We start from the raw sequence: 21,439 nt of genomic DNA on the forward strand, positions 1-21,439 counted from the left end.
CTTATAGATCTAGCTATGCTCATTACGTAGGGAACCGCCATAACATGTCCCGGCTGCAGGCCGTGTGCAAAAAGTCAAAACACACACGTGGGATTTATAAGACGAGTCCTAAACTGTCCTATATTTAGGATTTTCAATAAGTGGTTTGTAATATTATTACAGCAAAACTGACAAGCTAGAAGGTTAGTGGCATTTTAACCGTACTGTTATATATAATTAGCCATCAGCTTGGATCTGGTGCCGTACAGATAGTGAGTTCACTCACGATGTGATTATTGCAAGCCAACGTAAATGCTATCGGAATGCTCTTTAAAGTTTGTTAATGATCTCAAACACACTTAAAACTTATTGTGGCAATATTAAAGTAACTAAATTATAATATTTTCAAATAGTTCTGATAACTATTCATGTGTAATATCTCCAGACATTGACATGTGTACGGATCGAATACGGCGGACTGCCAATGTTTTTGACATGTTCTGCAAGATATATTTCACTGTTTCAGTTACGGTGGCCAATAAAAGAAAACAAGCACAGTGCAATTATATTATGTTATTTCTTCTAAATACAACACTTTTTGTGCAAGTTGTCAAGCATTTATTGTGAATGTTTTGCAATGAAATTACCACCTTTATAACACTGAATTTGTGGTTCCCCGGACATCGTTTTCCCCAAAATTTGAATGCGCAAAAATATACCGATAGTAGATTTTTTTCAGTATTTAAAGCCATAAGAAAAAATACATGTGCAAAGTACACTGGTGTGTAAGTAACACAAGATTTTACGGTATTTGTAACATTTACGATTGTGTTTGGTATAGCTGATGTAGCCAGAGCGCCCCGCGATTTACCTGTGGATTTGGCGACAGTACTCGAGTCTAAAAATAGCCACGTTGTGTTTGTATATATTAATTATTTAAATCCAATAATTTCCGTTGGCATATTTGCTAGATGATATGCTAAATGACACTAACATACCAGTGATACCTTATAGCCAGTTATTCTTGCAGGGATATCTTCCCGATTTCTTGAAACTTTGCTATGATCGTGAATATTTGATCCATGAAATACGATCAAATCCTGAAAATCTTGAAAATAACCGGCACAGTACTTCATATGTCATTGGCTAACACAGCAAATCTGTAAACATTTGCTGACTGATTTTCGAAATTGAAACAGGAAACGGTCTGAAACAAAATATAAAGGTAACAAGACGGAAATAGATATTAAAAGATATTTTATTCCTCAAGAAGACCACAGCAGTTCTCTCAATAAGGAACAGAATGACCTACAAGATTTTCTCATCGTTTTTCCCTTAGCACAAATAATTGAGGCAAAAAATATGACTGTACATGAAAATGAATTAAATAACAAATCTTACAAGTGACTGATTTGACAATCTTAAAAGTTCCATCAAGATAATTAACAACAATTGGCTTATCTCACATCCACACTTAATCGCATGCGGTCACACTCAAATCACAATAACATGAACCAATTATAGCAGCATACATGCAAACCTTGTTCCCATAGCTGAAAAATATTCACAGACTTTTCTTTGGATTATTTTCTTTTTTTTTATGTTATTTGTTTGTGAATTATCACTTGTCTACAAACAATAAATAACAAGTATTATAACGAAATACAATGTTTAAAGATCTGTCATCAGATTCAGCTAACATCTTGTGTTCATATAAACAGTGTTTAGAAGATGACAGATTATGCCTGATGGCAATAGAAACTCAAGCCAGCAGAATCTCAAGATAATCTGTTTAGGGCGTGCTTATTATTTTTCTAAGTGAATCATAACTTTTAATATAGCATGTTTTAACTCGATAGCTATAATTATATCCATAAAACCCATTTGCTTATGTTACCATGTAAATCCAGTAAAATCAGATGGCTGTCGCTTAGTTTTTCACGGAAAAAAGGCAACAAGCAAAGCTACAATGGACTTCAAGCAAAATGTATTTAACACAAGACATATTATATTGTATTTTTAAATACCTGAAGAAATATACATTGGATTTCCGTGAATAGTTTGTTAAGCTATGTTCCAAAACCTTGCCACAGGGTTACCTTTATCAAATGTGTACACACCTGACACAGTTCAGAATAGCACAGAACTAGGAAATGGTTTGAGATCAATCCTGCATGATGTGATATATATATATAGAACAATGCTACATATTTCACCAATGATATCTTAATCCACTGTTCCTGATGCCCCCGAAACTTCCCTATATTTCTGTTCACCTCATCATTATTGAAAGACATTTGAATAATTATTAAACTTAAAACTGTATTATGATGCAAGTTTTTTCTTAAAACAAACCTCGACATTAGCTGGAAGTGATGAACCATCCAATTAAAATCTAAAATGTACAGGATCATTTCTAATCATCATTATTCATCAATAAAAATAACTACATTTAAAATCAGTCATGTTTCTGTTACAGATATGTGTTAGTCAGATTTCACCTGTGAGGCCACTTTTCACATTGCTGACTTACATCAGGTAAATTATAGTTGTACATCATTTCCTAACGCAAAGGTGAAAAAAAAAACACTTTCATGTACAGCTAGCTATAAGAATTTGCACAAAATTGATGGAAAGATGAAAATTTGAATAGAAGAAAATATATTTACATGAAACAAAAACAATGTAAACACATAAGGACGTTTCCTCACAACTGCCATTTGACGACCACGCTACCATTCGCACCGTTTCAAGACATTAACTAAGGTAGGTGTTCAGTATCCAGTTAACTACTATATCATCACTTTAGATTTTGTTTATTGACAAACAAGTGTAAAGGGTCAACAGTAGTTGAAATGGATTTTCATTATTAAACATTGTAAAGAATCTGTCACTATAATGATCCATAAGATTTAGCCTAGATGGATCAAACCTATTAACATTGGCGGCTCTTAATTGGCACAGAGCAGTAACCACCATCGTTGTTTGCATCAAAAACTGCACGTAAAGTTTCTCCATTCCATCATCTGATCGAGACAGGTTCGGTATTTCATCCAACATTTCCCAACTGTCTGTAGTCATGATAAAAAAGTCTTCTATGGACATTAGGTTATCTACCTAACCCATCTCGTGGACTAGCTCAGTCTGAACAACATACACATACCACAGAAAGACAATGAGACTGTCATCCGAAAAACACATGGCAAGTATACACAATCCTAGTCCCATTATCAATTCTGATGTTTTCAATGAGACGTTGCCTCATGATACAGCTCCCCTCCATTGTGGAAATTATTAACTTTTTATGGAATATTTTCTCTCTTCTTTTCACACATTATAAAAATTTCCTCGACTTGATGTACACCTACATTAACACACGTATAGATATATATATATTATGTACAATATACAAGGAATTGTCACTTGTGACTATAACCAACAACAAATTGCAGTAATAGGCTGCATTTGCTGGTAAACATATATATGGAATTGTAGCGCTAAATACTGTAACTAATGATCGTGTCACAGATCTGCTGCAGTGTGTAGTCAGTCACAGAGCTGTTGGACGAGGGATGATATACTGGGTTAGATAGTACTGTAGCTGTTGGACCAGGGATGATATACTAGGTTAGAAAGAACTGTTGGTGCCACTTCCACCAGTTTGTAAAACATCATCTATAAAACTTGATCAGGCCACAACATGTCTTATCAAATATGATATTCTGGTTCAAGGACAATATGAAAACTTGACAAATTGAATCAATGCTAGTGATGGATTATATAAATACAACAGTTCAATGTGGATCAAATGAAGATGTGTATAATATGGGTGAATGGCATATATTCAGAACAGGTTGAATAGCTTTGAAAGGATGAAAATTTGTATGTGTATGGTCAATAGCTGAACAATCTTGGATGATAGGTAAATGTTTTGTTATATGAATAATGTATTTAGACTTACATTGGTTAAGTTAAACCCTTATGTTAGGTAAATTATTTTCAGTTCACTTTAATCCAAATGTAGGACAGGCTAATTCTCATTATCGCTCATGTTAGTTAGATTGGCTTTTGTTAATCTAAGGTCTAAATATTCACTTGGTATATCTACCAATCTTTCACAGGAACGTCATCTTAGTATAGAAAGGGGAATAACTGATACTTGACTAACATTCATCTGGTGAAAATGGCACCAAAACATTCAAGATCATTAGTAATGTAGTTGTCAAGGCATCATAATGATAATAGATTTTGTACAAATGATGGATTATGGAATGCCAGATTTTAGAATCATTATCTACATTTTTTCAGTACATGTTTTGTATGTATATCTATGACCATGCCTAAGAAACCATCACCCAGAACCATGTCTTACAGGCCATTTCTGTATTAAATAGCACTTCACCAATTCTTTATTAATACACCACATTTATTGTCACCTATTTCTTAGATTTTTATCTGGATGTTTCACACATACTATCACACAACACACACTTTTTACACCCACATATACTGTGAGGTCTGTTTAAAACAGAACTTCACTATGAACAGATAAACATCTAAGAAAAAAGCCCAACTGTGATCTAGGAGGTACTGTGACATCAGTCATTACTCTGTTATTTTGGCTAAATCATAAACGTGTTAAAATGGTTTGATAAAATAACAATTAACATGTAAACCTATTCCATAAACAAAAGTAACTTCTGACAAACCTCCAAAGACAGCTATCCATTCCCTCTTTCCTACTCCAGTAATGGAATCAAACCATAGATAATGTCAGTCCTGTTATAAAATGCTAAAGCAGTAGAAAACAGTAATATCACTTGTTTCCTATACATCAGGTCAAGTATTAATAATTGTAGAAATTAGAAAAAATATTCTGGAGTGGCATAGTTATGAACAGTGCTGATGAGATTATAATTAATGGTCATTGAGTGGGAATCGTGTAATACTAACTTTATTTTTACAACAAAGTGAAAGGAGTGTGGACAAACTGTTGGCTTTAGAGAGGATTTCCAGGATATTACCAGTACTACTGCCTGCAGTATAACAGCTGTTCCTAAATATGCTCTTCTCACCTTTCATTAACCCTCCAAATAACACATTCCAAAAAGACAACATATGCACCATAGACATAAAGTCATTTACCTTATTTTGAAAGTCACTAAAATTGAAAAAGTTTAAAAATTTCATAATGGATGACTACAAATATCTGTCATGCTCATTTGAAATTTCTTCACAAATTTTCTAACTGATTAATTTGATAACCTAATCCGACAATCATATGTATTGGAATCGTCTGAACAAAACATTTTCTATTAGGTTGAGGAAAAAATTAAAACTGCCTTTAAAACTGATTATCAAAATTAAAGAAAGACTGATTTAGGTATGTCATTTGTACTCGCGGTGTGACAGATGGACCGAGGTCAAACGTTGCAGTATCATCTTCCTGAGGGAAATTCAATGGCACGGTATCAAGGCCATGGTCCTGGGCTGGATGTCATTTCCGCCTTTTTTCTTTCCGACGTTTTTTCGAACGGGTGAAACAGCAACATCTGCGACAGAAAAGCAGGAGATTGCAGCCAATATTTTCCTCCGAATACTGTAGGAGAAACTGTAAGGCTAATCTCTGTCCAACTCTAACCAGCTGTGGTAAACAATTCAAAACCCTCACACAGGGTTTGAATTCTAGTTAGTCATGCTTCTACGTTGAGTTTCAGCATAGCGAAAAGTTTCCAAAAGCGAAAAGAAAGTTGTTGGGTTTCATACATGAGAGTCAAGGAAGGCGCAACATGAAAACAGTATGTGACTTCCCTAGGGCTGTATGTATGCATGATAAAAGTTTCTTGTGTTTGGTAGTGTCAAGTCTAGGAGCGACGCGTCTTCTTTTTCTTGCGTCTTTTGAAGAAACAGCATCTGCAAGCAACAAAGGGGGAAGCTGTGCTAGCAGAATTTATCAAATGAATAAGAGAAAGAAACAAACAAAATTTAATAGATGTAGCTGAGAAACCAAGGGTACCAAACCAAATATTACAAATCTGATTCATCAGACGTTTGTCAGACAATGTACAAATTAATGTTTGTGTATATATGGTTTATAGTTAACCTTCCACATTTATTATATAATCCACAGAGATTTGCAAACCAATGGAGAAATTGGTGCATGTTTAATATATATAATGGTTAAAACATTCAGAAATAAATCCCTGATAACAAATATAAATTTTTTCACAGCATACATTTGTGTACAGAACCATTTAATTACCCATACTTTGACACTAACAATGCTAAGATGGGTATATATAAATGTTCAGTAAATTCCACTCCTTTGGGACAGTGTAAACTACACATATTTTGACACTATACAGTGCTAAGATGTGTAAATGTTAAGTAAATTCCACTCCTTTGGTACAGTGTAAACTACACATATTAACACATAATGTTAAAGGGTGTTACAAATATGATATAATTTCACTGCTAAATGTGTTCATACACCTGATGACATAGACTGAGATTACTGGTGACCCCAGATTTATTGAACTCTTTTAACACAGGATACAATACTCCTACACGAAACTCCAAGAAACCAGACATCTTCCGATGATAATCCCATTAATCATAAATACCAAATATCAAAACTCTTCTATAACCATGTTTGTGTGTAACATCATCGTCTTCTACCACTGAACAGGCTGAACATATTGATAAACTTCTATGCAAATCAATGAATTGTATACAGACGATTTATCTGAGGATGAGATATGTAGCTGAGGTACATCTGGTGATATGGCACAGTATCCTGACCCTGGTATATAAGCCCTATACAGTATTACATCATAGACAAGTCTGGACAACTGTTAGATGGTCTAGTGTCTTCTGTATTTAGAAGATTTAGATGTATCAAGTTTTAAATCATATCAGAAATGTACTTATGGCAAAAAGCTTTTCAGTGCTCAATATGGAACAATATAGGCCAAACTCAAAAATGAAATTTTGTCGAAACTCAATTTAATAAATTGTAGCATTTTTCTTAAAATTTACTTGAAAAGTCTTTCATATGATGGCAATGTAAACTGACAGTTAAAAAGAATTTCATTTAAAAAACATCACAGGGAATGATTTTAAAATCTGATCTATTGATTAAAAGGATATAGGGATGATGATGGATAGTTTGGCTATATACATCGGATCAATACAACATATTGACCAACGCTGGCCTCTTGTAGACCAATATACACACCAACATGAATATACACTAACAAATGCTGTTAACTAGAAAACCATTCTAAACCTTGCAGCAATATATTCTATAATAGATCAAAGTGAAACTTTCAACTTCGTTATTTCATAAAAGTTAGCACATAACATGACCTACCAATGCCTCCAACTGCTATAACTTATAAGAAGTTGCCTTTGCACAAGTTTTTAGCCTTTCAATCACATACTATCATTTCCTCCTCCTACAGCTATTATATCTCCAGTATGTTAAGTGGATCATCAAACTTAAAGTCAGACTCAAATTAAATCTGGAAATCTGAATGAACTACATCTGTACCAAAGGAAGGAAATAGCACTTAAGAGATTTTGTCTGCAGGATATACACAATGTCCCTGTCACAAGTGTTCCTACAGAGTGACCTGTAACTAGGAGACAGAACCATTAGGTACTGTAATGTGACAATCATAGCAGCAATACAGTGCAAACAATTTCTGCAATACAGAAACTATTATGGTTTGGTGTAAGCAACTTTCAAGGTTCTGTAAAAATATTGCACATGGCTTTTTTATCTCATATATATTGGTGGTGTATATTAGAGTAAAAAACTTGAACATTCTGTAAAACTTTGCTTGTGGTATATCTACTTGCGGATTTCCCAAGAGTTTTTTGTAACTATTGACCATGGCTTATATTTAGCTATGAGTGACATTCACTAGATTATAAGATACTTTGACCATGCTGTCAAAGATTTAAAATGACCAGAGTGTTGTAACCACCTGTATACATACTTTGTCTCACTCTTCTCCTCGTCCCGGTGAGCTGAGGGATTGTTGATAGGAGTGTTGGACTGTACAGCTGTTGGATCGTCTGGCGCCAACTCTCCATTTGTGGAACTGACCACCTGAAATAATATGAAAGTCCATGTTAAAATGATATCGTATAAAAAGCATAGCTCAATCATTGAGAAGGCAGCATAATCCATCATAGCAGCCAATAGTCTGTTGTTTTCTGGAGATAAGAGTTGTACAGTCAGAATAAATCCCATCAATGATTTGGACTTTCATCTGAAAACATATATGCCACAAGGAATACTTTTGGTGGGTTTTTTTAAAACCTGCGCAGGTTATTTATATTTTTTTTTTTTTTGAAAGTGCCAAACATTGATGTGATTTACACCAGATTGTAGTTAAAACAACATGATAACTTGTAAAATAATCTTCAAACATTCTCTACGAGAGTATATAAAGTAAGATATATGCTTATGAAAATGACTTTAAAATAATTTTAAATACTTCATACATTTTCAGTGCTTCCTAGAACTCTTCTACTGAACCAAAACAGTGGATAAAATCTTCAAAGTGCTTTAATATCAAAATTTTATTTAAAAATAAAACTAACTACAGAAAGAAAAAGCACTACTGAATATCTAGACTACTGCAGTTAAGATGCTGACAAACTCTGAAGGATTTTCTTCTCTACACTAAGCATACTACGAAGCTGTGCACCAGTACTGAGCAGTGATAAAATGAATTTTAGGGGTTCTTTGGACAGTCATTGAAAGCTCTTCCTGTAGGATGTGCTTTTGAGTAAGAAAATAAATTTGGGTAAAAGCCTAATGCACAGTTTTCCTACCCAACAAGGAATCATTATATCATTTTGCTTTCTTACATATATTCCTTTGATATTTTTCACATACTGCATCTTTCTAAACAATATCAGCAATACAACAGGATAAAGCAAGTGCATGAATATTCTTTCTTCCTTGTTGCTGATAGCATACTGACAATTTTACTGATATCTTAAACCAGAAATAACCATTAATACACGACGATGTTTAAAAAGCCAAAGTACATGATCTAGCAAAAGCAATTTTCTTTTATTCAAGCCTGCCAGTGTTCGGGTTTGAGAGAATGAGTCTATCAAAGGTTGATTTTTTTTTCTGTGTGAGGGGAGAAAACCTGTTGTTATTTTTACTCATAATAAGGTAGATTTAAATGGCATATATATTATACATGAATCACTAAAGTAACAGACACAATTTCTTAATACTGGTACAAATATCGGTAATAATATTTGTATACAATTTTTTTTAAGTGATGTGATTCTAAATAATGATTCATATTGATCAAGATATTAAAGAAATTGGTCAATATGGTCAAGGTCACAACAGATGCTGACATAACCTCACACTTGACAAGCTTGAATAGAGAAAGACTCCCTCATCCTTCACAAATTCTTAATAAGGAGTTTTCTATCTACAACAAGAGGCCCAAGAGGCCTTGACGGTCACCTGAGTGCTGCATTGCAAAGTTGGTTCAAATCTATAGAAATTATTTACGAATTAAAATAAACTTTAAAGTTGAACTTTCGTATTGGAATTTTTATGTTTTTCATTTTGATAGTTAGTGTATTATGTTACCAAACCTTATGCTTAAAATTCCAATTTGCTTTGCTAACGTTAACAACAAAACAAAACTAGAAGTCAGTCAGTGTCAGTGATATTATAAATTTAACTTTTTAATCTATGGAGATTATTTGGTTCCATCAAACCTGTGAATTTAGAAGAAGCTTTTTGAAATTTTAGCCATTTTGACCATTTTTGCCCCGCCTCTCTGGTCCCTGGGGGTCAGCCAGGACCAATATGGATATGGTGTTAAAATGCTATTTGAGGCTAATAATTCTAACCCAGTTTGACTCATTTCCTATTAAAGCTAAGCAAATAATGTTCATTAATGTGTTTTTCCAATATAGACTATAGTAAATTTGACCTCCTCCCCAGGGGAAAATCTGAGATCCCAGGGAGATGAAATTCACAATTTTTGTAAAGGGCTTGAAGACCTTCCAATCTATGGAGAGTATTTGGTTCCATCAAATCTGTGAATTCAGAAGAAGATTTTTGAAGTTTTAGCCTATTTGACCCTTTTTGGCCCCACCCCTGAGGCCCCTGGGGGTCAGCCTGGACCAATATGGATATGACGATAAAATGCTATCTCAGGCTAATAATTCTAACCCAGTTTGACTAATTTCCTATGAAAAATAAGCAGATAACATTCATAAATGTGTTTTTCCTATATAAACTATAGTAAACTTGACCCCCTCCCCAGGGGGAAACATGAGACCCCAGGCTCATATAATTCACAATTTTTGTAAAGGACCTTAAGACCTTTCCATCTATGAAGAGTATTTGATTCTACCAGTTCCAGAATTTCAGAAGGAGATTTTTGAAATTTTACTCAATTTGACCCCTTTTGGCCACACCCCTATAATTCTGACAACATTTGACTCATTTTTTGTTAATAAGATTCAATGGCCATTTCATAGGGATAATTGTGACAACATTTGACTCATTTCCTTTTACAAATGACCAAATAATGCTTAAAAATGTGTTTTCCCTATATAAACTATAGTAAACTTAACCCCCTCCCCAAGGGGAAACCTGAGACCCCAGGGTTATATAATTCACAATTTTTGTAAAGGACCTTTAGACCTTTCTATTTGTGAAGAGTATTTGATTCCATCAAATCTGTGAGTGTAGAATAAGATTTTTGAAATTATAGTCAATTTTACCACTTTTGGCCCCTCCCACAGCCCCCAGGGGGTTGGGACCATATAATTCACAATTTTGATTGGCCTTATGCCTTAGGAGGTTTGTGCAAAATTTCATTGAATTTGCTTCTGCTGTTTTTGAGAAGAAGTCGAAAATGTAAATTGTTTACGGACATACAACGGACGACGCACGACGACGGACAAAAGGCGATTAGAATAGGTTACTTGAGACTTCGTCTCAGGTGACCTAAAAAACAAGTACTGACAGTATATGACATAGATATTATCTACAAATGTATCACGTAATTATTCAATAAATTGCTAGCCATTTAACTAATTAAAGAGAATGAAAATATTCACACTTCTTGTCATTTGAATAATTAATTTGTCATTCCATCTACATATTTAACGACAATCATTACAATTACAAATTTCCTTTATCTTGTATACCCATGTCATTACTACGACAATCATTACAATTACAAATTTCCTTTATCTTGTATACCCATGTCATTACTATCATTTTACATATAATCACATATTAACAACTTTTATTTAATGTTGTCACTCAAAATTCAAATAAACAAATATACATGTACAAACAATAAATTAAAAATTAAATGACAATGAAAATAAAGAAAATGTAGAGGAAAATGAATCCGATTTAAAGAGGAAGAAGAACTAGGTGCAGTGCCAATAGAAGCGGAGAGAATGACTGCAGGTATCCTATGTAGAGCCATGCATTATATGAGTGAATCACTCTCCCCGCCTTCCAAGCATGTCAAACAGCATGGGAAATGTGGAACATGGCCGTGTGTTAAAATATACTTACAAGAAACAAAACGCATTCACAAATGTATGAAATTACTAAAACTTGGTTGTAAACAATGGACTTAATTATTAGAAATAGAAAAGCCAGAAATAAAAGGAAATCATAAGTTTACTGAAAACGTACATATTTTATACGAACGTTAAGACAAAGTGTCACAAAAACAACTAAGTTTCATCCAGGAAGGTGAGTGATAGTACAGGTTGTAACAGCAGGTAGCTGTCGGCTGTCAGTCAAAGCTTTAAAAGACAGACAGCCAGCCAGGCGGGCGGGGCCGAGAGCAGGACGGGCTGTGGCCTACCTGAACAGATCCCCCGTGTCTATCTGCGGCAAGGTTGGACCCCAGATAGTTACCAGCGTGCCTGGGGGCCTCACCCCATGCATGCCCCCTTTGATTTGAACTTGGCTGAAAAAGGTAAATTAGTGATAGAGAGAACCATAGCGTGTTATTTCTCGACATATGACACGGTATAACAAAACACAGGTTGGTCATAGAGTTCTTTTACCAACAAAACCCAAATCTGACCGTTTTGTTTTTAGTGGGGAAAAACCTTAACACCCATGCTTTCTGTGTGGACACTGAATGACCTCCTCTGCGGGGTAAAGACGAGAGAAGATGTATGGTACTATTATCTGGGAGTTCTGGATTCAGGTTTGTTATTGTAGCTTTACCACTATATATTTACATTTACACTGCAGTCCCACTATGTAACCTTACCAAGCGCAGTTGGCAGTCATATAGACAATGAACTTCAAGCGCTTATTATGACGTCATTATCATTGTGACGTCACAATTGTCGTGCCAGCGATCACGGAAGATGGCTGTTCAAATGGCTGTTCCATCCATGACGATAACGAATGATTAATTCATTATATATGCAAAATTCCTTGGGATTTTATCATAAAATTGTAACCAAATGTAAATATAAGCATTGAACGTCTTTCAGTTGGCATTCATAGCCAATATGAATGCAAACTGGACAGAGGCAAATTCAACATGAAGCGCTAGCGCGCTTCATGGAATTTGCCTCTGTCCAGTTTGCATTCATATTGGCTATGAATGCCAACTTAAAGGCGTTCAATGCTTAAATGACTCAACCTTAAAGAAATGGATAATAGGCTCTCAAAATTGGTTCGATTTTATCTCCATTATCATGGGAAGATTTGCATCATACACTTAACATTCAAACTAGGTCATTAAATGCAGGGGCAAACCAGTGCAAGAGAGTGGCATATGTCTCTAGCAGGGGTGTTAAGGTTAGAGAAATCCAAATTATTAGCCGAGTTACACAATCAATCCAAAAAACACTCACCAATGCTTTGTATTGTAAGCCAGACTGCACATTTTTCTGTTCACCGGAAATAAAAATGTTACACATCAGTCATCACGTATAAAACAATTACTGGTATTAAGACACCACAAACCAATGCTTCCTAAACATCAGAATGGAAGTAGAAATCAGAGAAAATAAAGGAGGAATAAGAAAGATTGCAAACAACCATAATCCAAGGAACTATTTTCTGTATCCTTCACCACTACTTGCGATGACATCACATTTCCCTCTAGTGATTTTTCTAAATTAATATCAAAATTCCATCCCACTACCCTTTCCTAATATATCAACATTTGTATCGTGAAACTACTACTATATGACATCAACATTCCCTATCTCCATCAAACTCTGACATCAATATCCCCATCTCCCATCCAATTTCTAATTTGACACTAAAAAATTTCCAGTTAGAAATTTGACATCAAAATTCCCAATATTGTTTCTCTTCCTATGCAAACCTATCACCAAAAAACTGTCGATTTTAATTACCCATCCTTTTTAATGACATTGACTCCCATCCTTATTCTTTTTCTATTTTGTCTCCCATCCTTATTCCTTTTTTATTTTGACTCCCATCCTTATTCCCTTTCTATATTGACTCCCATCTTTTGTTCCTTTTTTATTTTGACTCCCATCCTTATTCCTTTTCTATTTTGACTCCCATCCTTATTCCCTTTCTATTTTGACTCCCATCCTTATTCCCTTTCTATTTTGACTCCCATCTTTATTCCTTTTTTATTTTGACTCCCATCCTTATTCCTTTTCTGTTTTGACTCCGATCCTTATTCCTTTTTTATTTTGACTCCCACCCTTATTCCTTTTCTATTTTGTCTCCCATCCTTATTCCTTTACTATTTTGACTCCCATCCTTATTCCTTTTCTATTTTGACTCCCATCCTTATTCCCTTTCTATTTTGACTCCCATCCTTATTGTGTTATTCCTTTTCTATTTTGATTCCCAAACTTATCCCTTTCAAATTTTGACTCCCATCCTTATTCCTTTTCTATTTTGACTCCCATCCTTATTCCTTTACTATTTTGACTCCCATCCTTATTCCCTTTCTATTTTGACTCCCAACATTATTCCCTTTCTATTTTGACTCCCATCCTTATTGTGTTATTCCCTTTCTATTTTGACTCCCATCCTTATTCCTTTACTATTTTGACTCCCATCCTTATTCCCTTTCTATTTTGACTCCCATCCTTATTGTGTTATTCCTTTTCTATTTTGACTCCTATCCTTATTGTGTTATTCCCTTTCTATTTTGACTCCTATCCTTATTCCTTTACTATTTTGACTCCCATCCTTATTCCCTTTCTATTTTGACTCACATCCTTATTCCTTTTCTGTTTTGACTTCCATCCTTATTGTGTTATTCCTTTTCTATTTTTACTCCCATCCTTATTCCTTATTTTGAAATCAACATTCTAATCCTCAACCACTTCTACATATCATCAAATACCTATGCTTGCCCCTATTCTTTTTTGTAATTATCATCCAAGCATTTCATATTTGAAATGTTCATCCCTAATTTCTTCACCTTATCATTGGACATTCTCCACCCACTTCTGACATAATAATAATTGACAAATTGTCATCCCATCTATGAGGTGATTTGAACTTCAATGATACAGAGTTCATAGTAACTGTGTATAATCCATGTGATATTGGTAGGCCTACTGACTCCGTCAGAATTACTGGACAGAGCACCAACACAGAAAGGTAGGTAATTGTAACAAAGTTTTCTCCTGTAACTCCGCAGAATAGTCCAGGACAGGGATATGTCTAACCAGTCACCCGACACAAGGTAAACATGACTATAGGACAGGGTTTATGATCCTAGGCTATTCCCATGCACTCCCAATCCAGACAACAGATGAAGAATCTTTCTATTAACATGTAATAATTCATTGTTAGAATTTTGTTTAATGATGAACATGCATTGAAAGACACACACACCCAAATGGATGAAGTAGAATTATGTGAAAACTTTAAAATGAGTAAAGGAAAGGATTACATATAAATGTTAAAAGTGAAAAGAAAGTTGATTCAACCATGTCTATTTTTCTTTAAAGATGCTCCATCGCCGACAGAGCAAAAACAATACTCATCATTTTAACAATAATTGGTGTTTAATCGTGTATATATATGTCTAATTAACACAAAAATTAATTTAAGATAACTTATATTGCTTTTGATGCATACGCAATCAGTACTTCATTCCATATAGGATATAGTAGCAAAGAATTTTTTGTGATGCAATTAATTATTTTTGATATTTTTATCTTGAAATAAAATGAAAAGCTTAAACTTTTCAATGGTGGTAATGGTGTAAAGTAAATAACTTTAGTAATTGAAGAAAAATGCTAATTCGTCTGTTCTTGTTTTTGATGAGAAAATTACTTTTTGTCAGCGGTGGAGCATCTTTAAAAGCTCATTAAGATGGCAAAATGATATATTCAATACTCAAATTATGATTTTATCCTATTGCAAGCCGGCAACTATGTACCAAATAAGAGAAGGAAAAGACTTGGTAGTAGTAATGATAACTAATCAATGAATGCTTCCCTTACGACCGTCTAGTGCCTTTCTCAGTATAATGTCAGATGAGATGTAGTCATTGAATAATTATATCACAATTCACGTCGTAAATCAAACTAGTGGGTTAGTCATTCCAATGCTGCCTAATTTTGACATGATGCATATTATGATGAAAGAATTTACTCCTATAAAGAAAGCATGAACAAATTTTGCAGCAGGGAAGACCCCTGGTAATAAAGAGAATGAGAAGGGACATTATATCAAGATGAACAACAGCTTTATGGTGCATGTACATGAATGATACATATAAACAATACATAATGATCATGCATGATGATGAGTAGAGACATGGGGCGAGGGACAAACATTGCATTACCAAGGAATAGTATGTGTGCCACAGGCCTTGCACAGGGCAGCAAAATGCAGTTGCATATTTGAAAACTGATGTAAATAGAGGATTCAAGCAATTGTGACATCAGTAACATCATCAGATACACATGTACATTTTTATCTACAGTGAACATCTTGTGTCCAAAACAACCAACCGACCACTAAATGAACAGAACTATTTTACTAGACACTTTCAGTTCTATGCTTGGTGAGCTTATTCAATACAAAGCATTGCTGAATAGGATTCTTTACTGTATGTATAACTATGTCAGTCTTCTATTGCACAAATTTTTACCGTCTATCAAGTAATTACTTAATTAGCATGATTGTTTTTTACAAGATCCTTTTTTTTTTTTATTCAAGATTGATTATAAACTTTAAGGGAAATTTGAAATATTCATAAATCTTCAAAATGGGGTTCTTTTCTTAAAATGATGCAAGCAAGCCTTGTCCAGAGATTCCCTGATTAACACACTCATTGTTTCCCTTCATTCTTTCTTATTATCACATTTTTATGAAATATAACATAGAAATTTTGATAACAGAATTTAAAATATTGGTAGATTATAGATTTGTTGCCTGGATATAGTCCTGTGTATATTCGATGTCTTACCAGTGATCAGTCGGGCGATACTTGTCATTAATCCTACAATAAACTTACGTTTCTATATACAGACACTGCAGCACCAGAGATACGCCTATACATAATTTATATCACTACTACCTTTTAAACTCTATAAATATCTCACTTAGATTTTCATCATATACCACAAATTAAATATTAATGTATAAGTCACAGGAAACTGTGATAGGATAGCTCCATCATTGTGCTGGTAAACATTCCACCTGGTTTAAATATAGACGGTCTTAAACTTTGTCAAATTATGCATCTGTTCAAGACCACATAAGTCATGTTTAAAAAATTTAAGCTGTGGAGATGTATCTTAAAAGTTCATAATAATTTCTATGGTTATTTTATTCCCCTAACAATCCAATTATTAACTTTATTATATAACTTATCAACTATTTTACAAAATTTCATTATAATTTAAAACTCTGAAGTAAGGACAGCAAGTCTAGTTCAGTTACAGGAACAAAATCTTATACTGAAATTTATTTCAATTGAATATGAATAACAATCAAACGTTTTTGGTAACAATTTATAGCGGTAATGAGGTAAATTTATGAAGGTGGAAAATACCACTATCGTTACACGTTTCCTTAAAACATGTCAAATTCTTGTTTATTTCTATTCCTTAAATTTACCTAAACAAGACCCAAACATTAAGGACTTTGTACAGGAAGGAACTACAGCAAGCCTTGATCCTACTGGGATTTATACAACATGGTCATCTCCTAGACAACGGTCTGTTACCATAGTAACATAATTTATATCTAAATTGTCTATAATATTTTGACAGAGGTCAGGATATATGTACAGGATAGTACCTATGATTGTATCAGACAAAATTGTTATAGAGATGACCACGTCCACTGATAGAAGGATCTTCTACATCATTAGTTAGTTGATTTTCATGCAAAGATGCATTAATGGGAGGTAATCACTAATTACATGCAGTTCATGACATTTTTATCATGTTCTTTTGTATCTATTGACTTCTTGGATTTATGATAAAAAGTACAGAAAAGAAATCCAGACAATACCATTGAATACAAAAACAAAAAAAAGAAATCTAAAACACTCTATGTAACTTGTTATAGAATTTTCATTGGAATATGAATACAAACTACTTAAGTTTGGCAAGATCAACTGTAGGGAAATAACATATGGCAAGGCAACAATATAAAAGAGCACATGCAGGCAAGCACAAACAAAAGTGTAACAAAGAGTAATCCATGTCTAAGTTTGAATCAAGAAACGTCTTTTAGACATAACCCTAACATTGTATGAGACTAGTTGAACCCGAAACTAGTAAATAGCTATTGTATGCACCCCCTTCCTTTTTTTTTTAATTTTTTTTTTTTTTTTTTTTTTTTACATTTTTGAAATGCCAATATGTATACATTTATACCATATTTTTTTTATGACAACCATCATATTTGGTGGCGATCTTGATCATATTTTTGTGATAATTGGTACTGTCATTTTAAACCTCCCATGAAGTTTCATTATAATCCATTGAATAGAACAAACATTATTACGGCCAATCATGGGCCATGACAGCTAGCCATACAGCAATATATCATACTTTAAGAAAGTTTCCTGGTTTTAGATATGCTATTTATATCAAAGCCACTATAGATGTGACATTATACCCCCCCCCTCCTCAGCCTATTCATATCAAGGGAATAACAGGATTCTATTAATAGCAATATTATTTTAGTAGGAATATCTATAAAAGTATATATATGGTTAGATATCATTTAAAGCAGAAGTTACAAACGTTAAAGATTAAAAAGTGTAACTAAAGACAAATAATAACATTTTTTTTTCTGTGATACAACAGGATTTGTTGTGAAAACTTGATTCATGATAGCGATGATGCCATTAATGATGATATGCAAAAAGCGTTTAACATAAAAACCCTGATCTGCTGAAAATTTAAGTGAAATCCTTCACCAGGAAATGACAGAAAACAATTATCAGAAGCCTAATAAATTTACAGACAGAAATGATCTGTTAGTTGTAAATTATATGAGTGTTAAAGTACCAAATAAAGCACTTCTACGTTTATTTTTAATACCGATAAATCAATGTTTCTTAACATAAATCAGAGCTGTTTTAGAAGCAGCCACACAAAAACCAGTTAGAAGAGCCAGACATATTTCACATTGATCATAGAAAAGTTCATTTTTCACACAGACATACACAATAAGAGATAAAATGGTTTGAAACTTTTAGAAGAAACAGTTTGGTTAAAACAAACCGATTGACAAGACAACATCATTTTACCAGTCACACACCATGTTTATTACACACAATATAATCAAGCAGGAATGGGTCTTCACCAACCGAAGCCTAGTCTGTAGCTGTCGTAACACTAAACCTGCCTACATTTTATTGGACATACACTAGACATTTACATACTATTTTATATATATCTATGGTGTCATTTAAATGTGTAATTAATGATTAGTACAGTACCCTATACATCAGCCTATAGAAGCTAAGCATTTTATGGAGTATAATATAATATATAAAACACAATGTTCCCATTTATAACACAGCTTACTACACGAAGGGGGAGATAACTCACCTTATTTGCTTGTGCGTGATGTCTCTCATGTCCTTTGTGATCTTCATTCTTTGGTGGATTGTCTTGAGCACTGATTGAGGGCTGATGGAAGGGCAGAAATGAATTAGTGAACAAGTCTCTGGAGTATAATAATTACTGGGTGAGGAGACCATATCGTTAGTATAGGAAAACTTCTGATTATTACATCACATTATTTGGGAGGACATTCCCCCAACATGACCCCTCTAATTTATGAAACTCATATGATAACTTATCTTTTGGCTTCCAAACAAAACCATCATAAACATTACAGGTTTTTGACAGAAAGAAATTTAAACTACAGCTAAAAGTCAAATGATGGTGGTTAAATGTAAGATGCTTTAATTAGGCCTAGCATCTCAGAGATAACTGTGTAGTATGATACATGCTGGAATTATTTTCTCTTTCCTGTTGATTGAAATATCCACAATAGCTTAAAATATTTGAGGTATATAAAATTGCTTAATACAAAAATGTTTTAATTTACCATATTTCATACAAATTTCTATCCAAATAAAGTGTAAATAGATAGTACAAACTATCACCACATCAGATAGTTAGCCATCCAAGTCAACAATATCACACACACATTAATTGTATCAATCAAGATAATTTTTGTTTTGTTTTTCAACAAGCAGAAGCACATAGCAAGAAGCAGAGAGGGGAGCTTGTTAAAGACATGTGTTGTGGAGATGGTTGCAAACATGACATGATAAAAATAGGACCTGGTTGTTTTCGTCTTAGCTTATTTAACACCACTCATTTCAGAAAACACATTTGATACATGTAACCTAAAATTCCTCATTTATAGTCTGTGATTTTTAACGTGCTTGTAAACCGACTGTGATCTTCACTTAATTCTGAGATCTTCTAATCCTTTTAACTTAGCCTGTGATCTTGAGATCCTCATTTGATCCTAAGACCTTTACCTCTGAACTCAAGAAATTGAATTAACACCTTGGACGTGTAGATCCGCTATCTATAATTGTGGTCCAAGGATAATTTAACATACTCAACATATGAAATCCTAGGATCCATATTCAGCTACACTGTAAATCTTTAGATTCTTAACACATCCTGCCCAAAAATAAGTAAAATTTTTAAATATATATCCTAAACTACTAATGGGACTGTTACTAATTGGTGTTATGCTAAGACTAACAACCAGATCCCTGGGACGGTGGAATGCCCTACCTGTCGACCTGTCCAGTCGAAGTCCCAATCACAGTCATAGCTCATACGTGCCATGAGGTCTGTGAATAATTTCCTAAGGTAATCGTAGTCTGGAGTCTCAAAGAAATCCAGTCTCCTCACATACCTTAGATATGTTGATAACTCATCTGAAATAATTCAGTAAGCAATCATTTTTAATTTGTATTCCTGATATTGTACATCAAAATTCGTTTTGTTAATAATGATACAAACCTTCCCAGTGTTTGCTGAAAATTGCAAACCATATTTCAATTTGGAAATAGTGATAAGCCAAAATACTTGTTAGTTAATACTGATTGTTTGCTTGACAAATGATTTCTTCTTCAGTGATAGAGCACATATTTGTATTTGTAAATCAATTACATCCAGTAAATCTATTACTTTTGAGACACTAAGAAAAACCCTAGCATGACACTTCATTTTGAAATTCCAAGGAAATCTTCTGCTCCAATGACATCCAAAAACACAGTCTTACACAAACAATGAACTCCATGATTTTTTGAAACGCACAATGACGAAACATCTAATCATGATATTCTTCCAAGGTGCATTATTACCTGGAAAATTTTCACATAAAACTTCAATAGGTGTGGCCCTCTTTGTATCACCAATCTTTTGATATCTTTCTTTGAGAGTGTCGGCTTTTAAGCCCTGCCAGGGCAAACTTCCTCGGAGAAAATACATGAACATGTGTCCAAGAGCTTCCAGGTCGTCCCGTCTACTTTGTTCTGTGGAGAAAAAAAATATAAGATTTAAAATACAGCTTAATAGAGCCTTCTCTGAGATATTTTTCTAACTTCTTATTATATAGAAAATACATCATACTAATTAACATCAATATCTTCAGTAAGTATCTTATTTCACTTTCACCCTTCTCTGTTATGCCAAATAAGTATTATCTATAATACTTTCTCTGATGATATTTTTCTAACTTCTTATTTTCGTACAATCAAAATTTATCTAACTTGAACAGTCTAGCACAATGAAGAATTTGAACAACGCCTAATGGCGGCTATATCACAATATACAGGAAATTGAATTAGCGTATAATATTTTAGCATAGCATTTCTTTTACATTTCAATAAGATTACTACTAAAATAGGCATGTTTACGATATCATGTATATCAATATAAGACCAATTCTTCTAAAATTCCC

The 21,439-nt window shown here is 33.8% G+C and overlaps 1 protein-coding gene across 11 annotated transcripts in view; it reads right to left on the reverse strand.

Moving 5' to 3' along the window:
• Positions 1–1,219: 1,219 nt before the first annotated feature.
• The window catches only part of LOC138333224 (casein kinase I-like), a 38,548-nt gene continuing 18,328 nt past the window's right edge, over positions 1,220–21,439 (reverse strand). Inside the window, exons 6-12 of one of the 11 annotated variants that reach the window (XM_069281444.1) lie at positions 20,841–21,011; positions 20,266–20,411; positions 19,054–19,134; positions 12,883–12,918; positions 11,871–11,975; positions 7,983–8,095; positions 1,220–5,531 (exon numbers count right to left, since the gene is read on the reverse strand). In XM_069281444.1, coding sequence (XP_069137545.1) covers positions 5,477–5,531; positions 7,983–8,095; positions 11,871–11,975; positions 12,883–12,918; positions 19,054–19,134; positions 20,266–20,411; positions 20,841–21,011 — 707 coding nt within the window. In that variant the 3' untranslated portion in view covers positions 1,220–5,476. Of the gene's footprint in view, positions 5,893–7,982; positions 8,096–11,870; positions 11,976–12,882; positions 12,919–19,053; positions 19,135–20,265; positions 20,412–20,840; positions 21,012–21,439 lie in introns of all 11 variants that reach the window. The other 10 variants (XM_069281445.1, XM_069281447.1, XM_069281446.1 and 7 more) reach the window with 10 other exon arrangements.

This window comes from Argopecten irradians, chromosome 10 (genome assembly GCF_041381155.1).
Source record: "Argopecten irradians isolate NY chromosome 10, Ai_NY, whole genome shotgun sequence".
NCBI classification, from domain to species: Eukaryota; Metazoa; Mollusca; class Bivalvia; order Pectinida; family Pectinidae; genus Argopecten; species Argopecten irradians.